Genomic DNA, 15,522 nt, shown 5'->3' with positions numbered 1-15,522 from the left:
TATTCAGAGATAAGTATACAGCAACTTTAGAAAGTATACCTTTTGAACTTTTGTTTTTTTTTTTTTCTAGCCACAACCTACACAAACTTTCATGGATTGTAGGTGTTAGATCAACAGAAAGAATTACCAACATTATTTTTATTGCTAAATGCTGGATAACGTAGCGAGAACGTTTTTATATATGTTTTGTAATTTTCTTTGAATGCAGAAAAGTTAGTCAGTATCAGGGATAACTGTCTTCTAAGTGTAAAAAAAAAGTTAAGTATGCACATGCATATTGCACACAAGATAAGATATGAACTGAAAAGGAGTCAAACAACTATGTTAAACAAGTATGTATGTACAGCCATCCCTTCAAAAATACCAAAACTTAGAATATTCTTATTTAAAGCAAGCTACACACAATGTCCTTTTGAATCTACATTTAATTTCCATGTGCAAAAAGCTGTCACTGAATCTGCATGTCTCCTTATAAGGAGTAAGACGTCCAACTGACCTCCACTACTCTTTCCAGTGAACCACAACATTTTCCTTCCTCTCCCACTTACTGTGTGTTTGTGTGTCAGTCTTACTCACTAACCAGTAAAAGTAAGGCTTTTTATGCCTGCAGTAACCTTGTATGTACATGGCTCTTTTTGCACTGGCTAAACTTCTGCTGAAGAAACATTAAAAGGCTCGCAAGCAAAGCAAACAAAAAATAAAAAGCTCAGACAAGTGAGTCTTCCTTGACATCTGTTATTGTACAAGGAAATTTGCTTTAAGGAATGGCATTCAGAGAACCTCTTTTACTTTTATAGGGCTAGTGTTTATAGCATAGTTGTCTAAGTGAAAATTTATAGTGTCCGGTGCTAGATTCTTACCGCAGAAAAACCAAACACTGGAGATGTTACTTTACATGACGACAGATACAGTGCACCACAAACAAATGTTCAGGTGCCTTTAACTTTTTTCACATTGTTTCACATTGCAACTATAGCTGAAATCTTTGTATTTTATTTTGATTTTTTATGATCCAGCAACACAAATTAGTGTATAATTTAAAAATCGATGTATTTTCTTCCAAATAAAATCGCGAAGTGCCGTGTGCATTAAGTTCTACGTTCCTCTGCTATCACAGCTGCAAGTCTTTTGCGGTACATCTGTCAGCTTTAGACCAAAATTTTTGTTCGTTTACTTTATGCAAAATTGCTCAAGATCAAACAAAGTGGATAGAAATTGTCTGCAAATGTTAATTTGGAAGTATTGCTACAGATTCTCAGTTGGATGTAAGCCTGGACTTTCACTGGACCATCCTAACACATGGATGTGCTTTGATCTAGCTTTGGCTGTATGTTTACGCAGAGGTGGTCCTAGCCTGTTTGGTGCCCAGGGAGAGCAACCCCTTGGCTAATGGAGATGTTCCTGTTGTGTTTAGGGATCCTGTCTGCAAAGACAGGATCCCTTCCATGCCAATCAAAAGCCCTTTACAGCCTCAGACAGGTTTTCTTTAAGGATTGCCCTGCATTTAGCTTCATGTATTTGTGAACTATTGTCACCTTTCCTGTCCAAGATAAAGAAAAAAAAACATCCTTTACAATTATAATGTGACAATGCGTAAAAAGGTTAGAGGTGTACTTTAAAAACCATTGCAAGGCACTGTATAATTATATGAATGTACATATTTCAGTTGTTCGCACTCTTGTTTGAATTTTCAAATATTTTCAAATCATATCTCGGTGTTTTGTAGAATAATCTTAAGTAACTTTACTTGGTCCATCATATGGAGGAGGCTCTGGTGCATCAGAGTATGTTGTGTTCTCTTCTCCAGCCAGTGGCACACTCTCTCCTCCATCAAACATACCAAACACACTCACTGTGTATTTAGTACCAGCTCTGTGAACCAACAAACGTCATAATTACATGTAGTCTAAACATTTTTTAATGGTTTAAATAAATGCAAAATTAGTATAGGAAGGATGTAAATACACACCTGAGTTCCTCAAGCACAACAGTATTGTCATAGGGACCAACCATAAGTTCCCTCAGGTCTATGTCGTCCTCAGCAGGGTGAAATTTGACTTTATAGCCCTTAACATCACCAGGAGCATGGTCCCAAGTCACTCTGAAGCTTGTCTTTGTTGGTTCAGATGTCTGAAGATTCCTGGGACCTTTATAAGGTGACACTGGCGAGAGGAGAATTGAAATGCAAAGAATAAATGTGTCAGTAAACTCTGCACTGTAAAGTACATGATCACGATTTGGTTGATCATAAAATGGCAACATACGTGTTGTTCCTTCTCCTTCCCTTGTTTTGCCTTCCCCGGAACGATAGACTGGCACCACAGTCAGGTCATAGGTTGTGAAAGGGGTAAGGCGTCTCAGGACGGTAGAGGTGGTGCCACCGGGTACTTTGGCAGCCAGCTGGCGCCCTCCTGGCTGTGGTTTGTAGGTAACACGGTAGTTGACCACATTTCCAGGCGCTGGCTGCCACGTCACCTTCATGGTCTTCTCTGTCTCATCCGAAACGACAATTGTTTTGCTGCTGGCTGAGACTGCGAGTGAGGAAGTAAAATTCAATGATACATCAAAAGGGATACACAGTGAATGAACAGCCTTAGGAAGTAAGTCTTTTTAATGCATTTTTTGTATGGCCAAGCATGCTAAATGAATACCAGTGATTCTTGAGAATAGGGACAAAACAGGTCCTATGGGTAAAGCACCAAATTTGAATAAAATATACACAAAATATATTTTTTTCAAATATCTGACTAAACTAACCTGGGTCATGTGAGCACAACAATGTATATTTTTCTTGTGTTTTCTGAATATTTTTTTTTATTTTAAACATTGTAGTCGGTGGATGATGCCTGTAAAATTCCTTGTCCAGGAGCAAAACTCAACATATTATAATAGTTTAAAACTATTAAAGAAATACTAAAATTATATATTATAACAATTAAGTATAAGTAGTCATATAAATAATTATAAAAGTATCGATAAATTGAATTAAAAATAATTTTTAGATATTTTCCAACTCCGTTGAAATTTGTCCCTAGTTTTTGTCAACACCGTAATACATGAAAAGAATGTAAAAAAAAAAATCAGGCATTATTGGGGGGCACCAGAACTTCTGAGGACCCCAGGACGTCGTATTTTCTCTTCCTTTGCTAAGAGGGCTTGTTAGCTCTGGTTAGCTTATGTTATTCTTTAGTTTTTTCTTATGTTTTATTCCTAAGTTGCTTGTCACAACTATGATGTGTCAACTCCATAACTGACGATTTTCAAAACTTTGATGAAATTTTGTGAAATAAAAGCTTAATTTTAGTAAACTGTAAAGATTTCATGGACTTGACGAGCTACAATATGACCTCCTTCAGAATAATAGTTTGGCATTTCGTCAACTCCGTCAGATGTCAACTCCATCAGAGTTTTTGTGATTCTTTCAGTGAAATTGTTGTCAAATCTCACTTAATTGTGCAATTAATTAATTTTAATGTATTTTACATAAATTGCATTACTTCACATATATCAAGTTTTTCATTTTACTCACTAGTTTGTCACCACCTTCAGTTCTGTGTCAACTCCGTCAGATGGACTTTTTGTTGTTTTTTGTTTTAAATAATATTTATTTTGTTTCTTGAGAAGCATTTGTCTGTAAAATGAGTAAAAATATCACTAATAGAGTATTTTAAAAATAATTTTATATTTATTTTTGTCAGATGGTGATGACAAAGTTCTGGGTCAGGTCGATTAAAAATGTAATTTAAAAAAAATGCAACTGGGAGCCTGCACCTTAGCATCTTTACATTTCCTAAACATTATTTATCATATTTGCATACATAAGGTTGAGAAATAATTAAAAAAAAAATATGAGAAAATTAAAACCCATTTTGTCCCTATTCTCAAGAATCCTTTACCACCTGTGTTAACAATCCAACTTTCGAAATGCAAACGTCCCTGTTGACAGCAACTAAACAGCAACATACATAGATAGTTCCACATGCATGCCAAAATAAACTGACTGAAACCTTTCAAACTTCCCAACATATACATTAAACCAAACCAAATTTATAATCTGGCATGTATTTCTATAGCAAACCTATAAAAGCAGTTTGTATTTTTCCAGTATCATAAGAAAAAAAAAAGTGTGAATAGTCAGAGGTTTCGAAATGAGCTGGGGAAAATATTCAGAATGTTTTATTTCAGAGGGAGTACTTTTATTGATGGAAAAAAGCTGCAAATCCAAGTTTGCCATGTGTTACTCAGCCCAAAGAGACCTAAGATTTATGAAAAGGCTCAAGGAAATAAATCAGCAGATGGAGGTGCAACTTCAAGAAAGTTCAGGTCAGCGGACCTGCCTCATGCTTCCTTTTGGCATATGCCATCTTTAAAGATGATCAAAATCAAAAGAACACTAATTTTTCTTTAGCACATTCCTTTTCACTAACTGGTGGAAAAATTCCTCCCTGTTGGAGCAAGTTTCCTCTCCATATGCTTTGCTCATTCAAGCATCATTATGGTCTAACAATAATAAAAAGCAAGAGTCTGTCAGCTCTGAATGTCTCATGAAAACCATGTGCAAGTGTCTTTGGAATTACATCAACTCTACATTTAAATTTAAATTGCACACAGCCTTTTTCGAGCACCTCATTACGTTATTGTCTCTGCAGAATTATCATAAACGTTGATTAAAAGGAATTCAACAAAGCTTAACTTGAGATTTGAATATTTATGGATTTAAGATCACTTATGAAACTCAGAAACGCTCTTTACCAATTTTAAGGTATGACAGGAGAAAAAAGAGAAAAGCTGTCTTAACAAACTTTGGAAGAGTTTCAAAAAGAAACTCTACCAAAGCCAAAACTGAAAAATTATTAAACTAAAAAGTGTCAGAAAATAGAAACAAAAGCTATAATCAATCATAACAGAGAAAAAGACATGATAAAAGGGAAATAAAAACTTACTGTCAGTGGTTTCTTCTCCAACCAGTGGCTGGCCCTCTCCATGACCATAAACAGCAAACACTGACACCTGGTAACGTGTCTCTGGGGTAAGACCATCCAGGACGGTGGCGGTGGTGTCTCCAGGTGTTGTCTTTTCTCCAGTCTCGTCACTGAACAGGGACTTCCAAGTGACCCTGTACTGGCGAACATTACCTGGAGCTGCCTTCCAGGACACCACAAAACTGGTGTCGGTGACGTCTTTGGTCACCAAGTCTCTGGGTGAGCCAAGCTCTATGGATAAATTAAGAACAACTACAGGTAAGTAATTGCATTATGACTTTAGGAACAGTACAGTATGAGCTTCCAGTTTACTTGTTTTTGCCAAACAATTTCCTCTGCGTTTTTTTGTTTAACTGTAAAAACAATTGGTGTATAACAGCTAATGTTCAAAATGCTTTAAAATGAGAGTTCAGGGATTTTAAAGTGGGGTGCATTTAGATTTATTGGTCCTGGAGTCTGATGCTAAGGGCTAGCCTTAGAGGGAACAAGTCCAAAGAATGCGTAGACCTCTCTTAAAACAACTCCAATCTCAAAAACATCTTAGACCTTTACTTGAACCCTATTTAATGTGCAACTAAAGTAAGCTGCTTTTTACACAGAAGTGGGGAATTATTAAAAATATGTTTTATTACGTTTTGTGACTGGCTTTTCTTTAGAGAAAGATCAAAGGCATGCCCCAACAAGATCCAAGACCAGAACGTCTACAAGATTTGTCAAACTAAAGTCCTCAAGGGCCGATGTCCTGCAAGTTTTAGATTTGTCTCGACTTAAACACACCTGAGTCGAATAATGAGATGAACTGTCCTGGCCAGAAAACACATTTGTTCTTGATCTGTCCACATCACATCAAAGAGGAAAACTATCATACTCTTGTAAAGTATGCAAAGGCCTTTACTATACTGCAGTTATGTTTGCAGAACCTGAAGTCTGACTAGCTGACTGTAAATCCACCATGATCATTGCCAAACAAATACAAGATCTTATTAAGAACAGGAACAAATGAGCTTAGCTGCTCAAACAATAGAATGTACCAAAGTCCAATAAAGTTTACTTTTCTCTTGATGAACTTAGGGCAGAGTGATGAGCTGCAGCTAATGAGTCTGATTGATGTAGCTCGATGAGCCGACCACAATTTTAAAATAGTAGCACGGAAGCTGAAAATCAGAAGCAAAATTAAAATTCAGAATATCTCTGTCCCTTTAAGAAACTCCAACAAAATGATTGCTTTATCAAGCTGCGACTGATGTCTAATATAGACATCTTGTTATTCGAGGAAGTGAACAAAACACAAAATGGACAGCAGGAGCAGACCTAGCAATAAACCACCACCACTAATCTGTCTCCACTTCAACCCCTCAGGATCTGTTTGAGCAACTTGATTTTCTGCATGCCTCCTGGAAAAAGTTCTGGAAAACTCATTACAAATCATATATCGCCCCAAAACCTCCCCCCGGCAGAACTTGAATTTTTCCACTGAAACAGAGGAAACGAGACCCACAAAGTGTGTTTTCTACAGTTGCAGATGTTGTGCGAGCCCTGCTGTTTTTGCTCACTTTTCCCGGGGGACCACTGTGAAAGGAGAAACACAAGGAAATGCAGAGGAGGGGATTTTATGATGGACAGCCACCACATGCTTGGCTGAGAGGGAAACCAACGTCGAGGTGGATTTGTCTGTCTGGCTGCCTTACAGCGATGGATTCACCACAGGAAGATGGGCTGCTGCACATAGACTCCCACACATCCTTAGGGATGCTGATCTGATCGTCATTCAAGCCTCTTAACCCCAACATGCCAGCAGCTAATGGCAATATAATCACAGACACAGCAGAGCCTTCAAGCAGGGTGGTCCAGCACAAACTCCATTCATCAAACAAAATGAAAATGGGATAGAGAAATGACACAATGTAAAGAATGAGCCACAAAACAAATTCAACATAGAGGAAATGCATAACTTTTACAATTTTCTCAAAGCAGTAACCTTTAAGTCCTTCTGGGTGTCCACTTATTCTACTAGAACTGCCATAGTGCCCATCTGCCTACCTGTGAAGTAGAGCAATCTGAACAGTGGCCATTTTTCATGAGTGATGGCCAAGCCCAGAAGCTAGTGAAGAGTTCCAGATTTTGGAGAACCACGAAAAAAAGCACGGGCCTCTTAAAAATAACCACATGATCAAATAGAAGATTTATCTTAGCACAGCAGCGTGAGCTGGATGAACTTGACTGACTTTTCCAGCAGCCTTGTGAGCCGTAGCACGAAAAGATCACAAGATAATGACTTCTGCAGGCAGCGGCGTGCTTTTCATCAATACTTAGAGGCAAACTCAAGAGCAGTGGACACTCCAAGGAGCAAAGCACTCATAAACAAAGCACATGGTACACAGGCGCCACCATGGTTTACAACCAAGAATTAAATACTCATTCAGAATTTGTCAGTTTTTCAAGTGTGTTTAGTTACCAAAAATATGTTTACATGTACCTTGGTTGTGTACATGCATATTTACAGAAAGGATTGCAGCAGTTTCTACTCGGCACTCTTTCAAATTGTTTAATCTATAAAGTCAAGAGGCTCCTAAATCAAGGTCTGAAAAGGGGGTAACTCTAATGATGATCAGGTAAAACATTATGACCACCTGTTGATGAGTATTTTGGTAACCTATCTGCTGCTAAAACAGACCTAACAAATTAATCAATCTAATGTCCACATTGTTTCATAGCATTTAACTGCTTTTGTCAGATTGCATCTTCCAAAAGTAGATCCCATCCCAGTGCCAGGTGGGTTCCGGAGCTCGATATGCTTACTGTCCAAGTACAAAATATGATCAGATCAGGCCACCTGATCGTCCATTCCTCTGTAGTCCAGTTCTGATGCTGACAAGTCCATTGTTGACACTTTCAGTGGGAGACAGGAGTCAGCGTGACCATGTTGCCAGTTCACTACTGTTCCTTCCTTGGATCAGTTTTGATCCTAACCCATCAAGCCATCGCAGCTGAAATGAATGTTTGTTGAAAACCCAAGGAGACAGAACAAACTATCTTTTCCTGCAGATATTGTGATTTCATAACTTTTGCTTTATGAGACACAACCTTCCAAACAAGAGAAGAAAAGGTCAAAATTCAGCATACAGTAGCAAAGTTTCAGTGATGGAACAAACTGTTTTTTTGTTTTCTTTTTTTTTCAGCAGAACATTGGTATTATGTGCCTATTTCATAAATCAACAGAGAAATAGCTGCTGAGTTCAATGATTCCACTGAACTCTTACTCAGTCTGAATTGCTTTTTTTTCCACAAACCCCTTCAAAATGACTCCAGGAAAAATGAAGTTTTGCCATCTCAGCGCTGTCACCTTACTTTATTTCTCTTGGTTCACTTAAACATACACACAAACCACAAAGATGAGGTCTTCACTGTTTGTAAGCCAAGTCTGTCTGCCCCAAGCCATACATCACAGGATCTTCGCAGTGGTGAAGAAAACTATGCTGACAATACGTCTGACAAAGCCTGAAAATGTCTAAAAGGTAGCCCAGGGCATTACCCTGTGTTCTTCTACAAATTAGAACTGGCCACTTTGGACAGTTGAACTTTCAAGTATTTAGCTGAGTCCCATTCTCCCTTTGCTCTACAATCTTTTGGCATAGCTGGCTCGTACTGACAATACAGCTACAGATGGGTCAACTGTGCATCAGCAATGCAAAGCTTCGATTCAACTACATCCTAAAGATGCTCTGTTGGATTTAGATCTGGTGACACTAAAATCCAATGAAGTCCAGTAAACTTATTATGTTCAAGAGACCAGACTGAGAGGATTAGAACTTTGTTACATGCTGTATTATCTTACCCATCAGAAGATGTGCACACAGTAGTCATAAATGGACAGACGTGGTCAGGTAGGTATTGGACTTGAAACAATGCTCAAGGATTCCCAAGCATGCCAATAAAATATCCCACACAACATTACACCTGGAGCAGCCAGAACCTTTGATATAAGATAGGATAGATCCATTCTTTCATGTTGTTTACTCTGAAACGTAGCCATACCATTTGAATATTGCAGCTAAAGTTTGGACTCATTGGAACACGTATCATCTTTCCAGGCTTTTATTGTCCAATTTTGCCCTGGTTTCCAGTTCTGACCTAAGAAGAGAGACCTCCAGACCAGGCTTCTGCTACTGTAGCCCTTGTGCTTCAAGGTTCAATGTGCTATGCAAACACAAAGGATTTTCTCATTCCTGCTTTGCAACAAAGAAGGAATGAAGGAATTAGCTACCATATCATTCTTTTATTTCCTTTATTTAACCAGGTAAACCCCGTTGAGATCTAGATCTCATTTTCAAGAGGAACCTGTTTTTCTATACTGCACTTCAAAACTGCATTTTTTTTTTTAACCATTCTCTTTTTCAGAAAATCCTCTGCAATCATGATCGTTCCATCAAATTCCACTAGGCAATCTTTCTTATAACAACATCAATACATTTTAAATGACTAAGTCCACTTTTTTTCCCCATTCTAATGGTCAATTTAAACTTCAGCAAGTCGTTTTCACCACATCTAGATACATGAACAGTAAATAAGCTGAAATGAAGGGCAAGCAGTTACTCTCATGCAACTGGGTGAGTTGGTATTTGTATTGACTAGTTACTGGGTGTGATCATGTGTTGGTATGACAACTTTTCAGGTATCATGTGAACAGTAGGTTCAGTTTTGTTGGCTTGAATGTGGAACCATTTGATGTTTTAATAAGCTTTGAACCCACCCAATAGCCTAAGGCATTGTATTTCACATTATGAAGTAACATTCTTTCCTCTCATCCTCATGCTGTGTCTCTTCCCGTCTTTAGCTCCACCCTCGAGGAAGATTAATAGACAGTCCGCTCTCAGACGAGACAGACAGATCACCCACCATTCAAGGCAACATTAGGTAACATCTTCCACAGGCGGAATAAAACTCCCTGAGATAAAGTAAATAATTTCACTATGTTTGTGTATAATATCCACAAACGGGATGTTCATCCAAGTCCTCCTTCTGACACCTTCTGTGTATTCCAGCTGAGTCCTCTCAGGATTTTTCTGTCCAGCTCAAAGCTCCTGTCTTGGCAGTTGCTTCTTGTTTGTCACAAGGGAGGTCTTTGTGCAAGCCTTTGAGTTCGTGCCTACACAGATTTCACAAAGTGGGTCATTCAAAAAGTGTCACCCAACACTGTTAGATTATTGTTGTGGAATGACAGTTTTATAGCTTTAGGTGGGTAAGCAACGTGCTTTGTCAATGAAGCGTTTTGTGAGTGGGCGTGTAGCTGACAACACCACAGATTGGGTCTTAATGTGCTAACAAAGCACTTTGTTTGCTTAGAACAACCAAGAGAAAATACATTTCCTCTCCTTCACCCCAATTACATTTACATATAATTATTTCTATGTTATATAACTGCTTTCCATAAGTAAACTCTTGGTTGTGATTTAAGACAACCACTAGACTGTGTTCTCTTTGGCACTTAAAATGACAAATTAAACTCAGTCAAAAATGTTCCTGTTATTTCAGTCAGTTTCTGATGGAGCACCCTAATTTAAACCAGGCCATCCTAAAAAAAATTTGTGCCCGTTCCTGTGCAGATGGGCCAAGAACACTAATCCTCTTAACCTTACCATAAGAATCCATCTTCAAACCAAGCAAATATGTTTAATGTTCAGCAAAATTCAGTGATTGATAGAAAGCCTTCTAGTGCAGAATAGTGCGCTCAAGGTAGTACCCTACTTTAAGTTACAAAGTAAATCCTTTAGCTCCTTCAGAACGGAAAGTGCAACAGTGGTATTCTCTGTTAAACAAAGTATCTTTGTTGTTGACCTTTCAGACCTTGCCTCCATGTAGCTCTCCCTCTCTGACCTTCTTCTCAAGGGTGACTACAACAAACTTCCTGCGCTGTGTGAGATGACCAGAGCACCAAGCCACCTTTTGTTCCATGATCAACAACATAGCTCACAGATGGCCTGCAGCTGCTGAATTCTCAGTTCTGTCAGATGGGTTTTGCTGAAAGTAGACATTTGGCCACAATTATGTATTTTCAGAGTAAAATGATATTTTGTATTAGCAAGAAAATATCCTAAATATATCAGATGGGCTATAATAATTCAATAAATGACACATCCCATATAAACCAACATACAAAAGTACTGCCAAACAAGTATATGACTTAGATTAGATGCAAGTTGTTCCATATGTTTTCACCATTTACGAGCATTCCAAATTTATTTAATTCCCACTTCCTTAATGGGAAGCAAAGCTACCACAATCCACCATCTGTGCAAAAAGAATGACTTTGAGTGCAGCACTCTTTCCTTACTTCTGAAACTTATACAAACAGAGGTCCAACTCATTGTGCCTTGTCAATGTACTCATATCAATTTTACTTTACGTTCCATTACAACCACAAACTACATCATATTTTATAAAAAAAAAAAAAAGTTGTGTAAAAAATGTGGTGGAAAAAAAAATGTATCAGATTTTACAAATAAAAATTGAAGAAGTGTGACATGCAGAACGTAACACCCTTTTAATCTGATACCCTACAATAAAATCTAATACAAGATACACAACACCTCATTACTAAGTACAGAGTTCCTCTGTGTGTAATTTGAACTCAGATTTGTGAAAAGCTTTGGTTGAAAAAACACCGTAACAAAGACCCAGAAACACAGCAGACAAGTCAGGGATACATTTGTGGAACAGCTTAGAAAGGTTAGGCTACAAAAACAATATTCCATCTGAGAACAACTCATGGGTATAATTGCAAACTTAAATGACTAACTCCCTAAGCTGACAGCTCATGGAAGTGGAACATTAATCATAAAACCAACAAGGAGGCCACTGCAGCATCAAAGATTCACAGCTCAAGTGGGAGAATCCATAGGACAATTATTAAATGTTCGCTCTACAACTCTGGCACCTAGAAGATTGGCAAGATTTTGAGTTGTAGAAAGAGAGCCACGGTAATTTCCTCATGCAGTTTGCCACAAATGATTGAAAGGAGACAGCAAACACACAAAATAAGGTCAGATGTGAAAAATAAACAACTATAATATAGCAAATAGTTTTTCTAAAAATCTAATAAATTACTGAGCTGAGTACATATGTACGTCTCCCTTGTTATATTTTTACACAATGGTACACTTTTCAGATTTTGCAATATATTTTGAAAGGATCTATTACTTTACTTCCACATCACCATTTTATGCTTCTTTGTGTTATTCCAAGAAAATAACACAATTATTTGATTCAGAAATTTTGTGACAGACTTGCGACATAAAAAAGTGAATTAATTTTAGTTTTCAGCCATGCGGAGGCATGACAAACTAGAAATCTTTAACAATTTTTTTTTTCCAAAATGATCATCTCAGTCTCTAAGACTTAATGAGAAAAAGAACATAATATATTCATCAACACAAAATACCTTGTTCAACATACTAACATCTAGGAGTTTTAAACTTTCACTTTAAGTGGAATTGCTTCCTACCTTCTAAAGTAGTTCCTGTACCCAGAAGAGGATCCCCCAAGCCGGTGGAATAGCGTGCAGTCACAAACAGCTCATATTCAGTGGCTGGTTGGAGGTTCTTCAACATAGCCTGGGTCGTATCTCCATTGACAGATATCTCCTTCCTCTCACCTCCTTCTGCAGGTTTATAGGCAATGCGGTACTGAACAACATTTCCCGGAGCAGCCTGCCATGTCAGTTTCATTGTTGATATTGTTTCTTCAAAGACACGGAGGTCTCGTGGAGATCCCCGAACTGAAAACAGGCATGAATGAATCAGAAAGCTACTCACGACAGAAAAAGTATACTGATCAATTGAGGTTTCCTGCCTTACCTTCCTTGGTGGTACCATCAATCAACATTTCATCTCCCATGCCACTTGCATACTCGGGGGACACAGAGACGCGGTAGGTGGTGATTGGGAAGAGCTCTTGGAGAACTATGGTAGTTTCTGCTCCAATGGTCTGGGCCTCTATTATTTCTCCTGTGCCACTTAGAGGAACATATGACAGACGGTACCTAATCACAGCACCAGGAGCAGCCTGCCATGAAACCCTGAAACTGTTTGTTGTTTCCTCTGACACTCGCAGGTTCCGAACTTGGCCTTGCTCTGAGAGGAAAAGTTTGATTAGAAATGGAAAAATCGACCTCCTATTCAGAAATCTTATAACAAACCTGAATAAATCTTTTACCTTCAAGAGTTGTTTCTTCACCGGTCAAAGGAAAACTGTCTCCTTTCTCATACTGAGAAAAGACGTTGACTTCGTAGGTGGTGACTGGGAAAAGATGGGGAAGAATGGATGTGGTGGTATCTCCTGGCACTATCAGGGAAACATAGTCTCCAGTGATATCTTCAGCCTTGCGGAAACGCACAAGGTAAGACAAAACGGCAGCAGCAGGAGCTGTCCAAGTAGCACGGAAGCTTCTGGAGGTAATCTCAGAGAAACGGAGATCTTGAGGAGGAAGGAGGCCTGCACGCAAAGGAATATCTCTTTAGAAATTTTGTTTTTTTAGATTGGGTACAGAAGCTAAAATTCTGGCACATTCTGAAGTGGATCTACTATCGCTGTGTTCAGCTCTTAAACTGTAAAATTCATTGTGATATTACCTAACACTGAGTGGAATATTTACAGTGAACAAGCATAGACTATAAGAAACATCTCTACGTCCTCTTAAACTTTCAGTGACTTTTGACTCAGTAGGAACAGCCTGGTTGCTTGAATCCAATTGATTCAGTACCTATTGTATCTAATTGCACACATAATACTTTCCAACCTCTCTTAGTGAGCATGCTTCTCCAATGTTAAAATGCATGAAACTGAGCACAGCTTCAAGCATATCTGACTGGTTTTCTGCCATGCAACTGAAAAATCTTAATATTAAGATCAAGACAGGTATTCTAAGATCTAAAATTTTTAGAATTGTCTATTTGTTCTCAAGTAAAAGGCATCCACAAAGCAGTGCCAGTGTCTTAATGACATTTAAGTGAAAATTGAAGTAATAAGTTCATGTTTAGCTTTATGTTATTATATTGCTTACAGTTACTGGCACTTTATCTTCTTTTTTAATGTCTACCTTCACTGCTTTTTTAAGATTAGTCTTAATAACAAATGTAAAATTACTATTTTGCAGTTGTAAGATAGGACAAGTATTGTTTTAAAATTGCTTAAATTGTTTTAACAATTTGTGTTTCTGAAGTGTGCGCTGCTGGCCAAGAGGTCAGTGTGTTGCCTCTTGGCCTGGTCAACCTTGTAAAAAATACTTTAATCCCTAGGTTTTGTTTTTTTTTATTATTATTATTCTGGTTAAAAAAAAAGTTAATGATGAAACAAGTAATAACAATAAACTTGGATTACAAAGGCTAATGCAACTCTACATTATTTAGTCTTGTTTATCAATAGACTGACAAATTTGGTCATTTACCTTTATATTGAGTAAAATAACCAACTAAAGCTGTAAATATTCTTTAAATACTTTGCACTTACTTTTCTTTTTGATCTTCAAAAGTTCCTGTTCAATCCTCAGACAGATGGACTGAGTCAGCTCCTTGGAAATTCTCTGGAAAGCATCAAAGTCCTCAACTTCATAGACATGAGTGTCAGCTGGTGGATTGGCAATGGCCTCCAGCTCAGATCTCACTGCATCCTTCACACCAACAGCAAAGATCTCCACATCAACATTCCTCAGTTTGGCGGCCGCATCCTTAAAAGAGTCTGATGACTTTCCATCGGTGATGAGGACCATGACACGAGGAACATTATCCCGCGCTCCACGACCTGGGACGAAGATCCTTTCTCTGACATATGTCATTGCTTTGCCAGTATTTGTGGAACCACCACGGTACGGGAAGCTACGCACAGCTTTGACAGCAGCATTAATGTCATGATGGGTGTTTAGGGCAAACTCTGTGTGTGGATCTCGACTGTACTGGACCAAGCTAATCTGAATTTTATTGGGTCCGATGTCAAAGGAAGTGACCAGCACCTCGAGGAAGGCACGGACTTTAGCAAAGTTCTGTAATCCAATACTGTATGAGCCATCAACCAGTAGCACCACATCAGCCTGCACATCCACTCCCAGGGAGCACTCTAGGAAATAACAGGACATTATAAATTAAGTGACTACATTTCATAGAGTGTGTTTTTTCAGCAAGAGTAAATTCTGCACTTACCAGTGGACACCTTGACCGGCTGAGTCTTTGCTAGATCCAGAATGGGTTCACTTGGAGTCAGACCTTTCAAGGCAAACAAACTGATCTCATACTCGGTCTCAGGAGAGAGGTCTCGTGCATTTATAGATGTCTGTGTGGGTCCAATGTACAGTTCTTGTCGCTTCATTCCAGGCACCATGGGAATAAGGGTCAGCTTGTAGCCTGTGATTTCACCCGGGGAGGGATCCCATGTCACCCTCATTGACTTGGATGCAATTTCTGTTACTTGCAAGTTAAAGGCAGGCTCCACCACTGGTAAAAGATGCAAAATAAAGTATATTATTTGAGAAAAAAAATTGTAAGTCAAACAC

The 15,522-nt window shown here is 38.4% G+C and overlaps 1 protein-coding gene across 1 annotated transcript in view; it reads right to left on the bottom strand.

The window, feature by feature from the left end:
• col12a1a (collagen, type XII, alpha 1a) overlaps positions 1-15,522 on the bottom strand; it is a 63,919-nt gene that overhangs the window by 39,949 nt on the left and 8,448 nt on the right. The window contains exons 9-17 of the mRNA XM_007549340.2: positions 15,173-15,463; positions 14,487-15,089; positions 13,194-13,472; positions 12,836-13,111; positions 12,484-12,756; positions 4,944-5,213; positions 2,265-2,531; positions 1,970-2,162; positions 1,743-1,872 (exon numbers count right to left, since the gene is read on the bottom strand). Coding sequence (XP_007549402.1) covers positions 1,743-1,872; positions 1,970-2,162; positions 2,265-2,531; positions 4,944-5,213; positions 12,484-12,756; positions 12,836-13,111; positions 13,194-13,472; positions 14,487-15,089; positions 15,173-15,463 — 2,582 coding nt within the window. The remainder of the gene's footprint in view (positions 1-1,742; positions 1,873-1,969; positions 2,163-2,264; positions 2,532-4,943; positions 5,214-12,483; positions 12,757-12,835; positions 13,112-13,193; positions 13,473-14,486; positions 15,090-15,172; positions 15,464-15,522) is intronic.

This window comes from Poecilia formosa, unplaced genomic scaffold (genome assembly GCF_000485575.1).
Source record: "Poecilia formosa unplaced genomic scaffold, Poecilia_formosa-5.1.2 Scaffold30, whole genome shotgun sequence".
Taxonomy (NCBI): Eukaryota; Metazoa; Chordata; class Actinopteri; order Cyprinodontiformes; family Poeciliidae; genus Poecilia; species Poecilia formosa.
The sequence above is the reverse complement of the archived record's forward strand: the minus strand, read 5'-3'. Positions and strand labels throughout refer to the sequence as shown.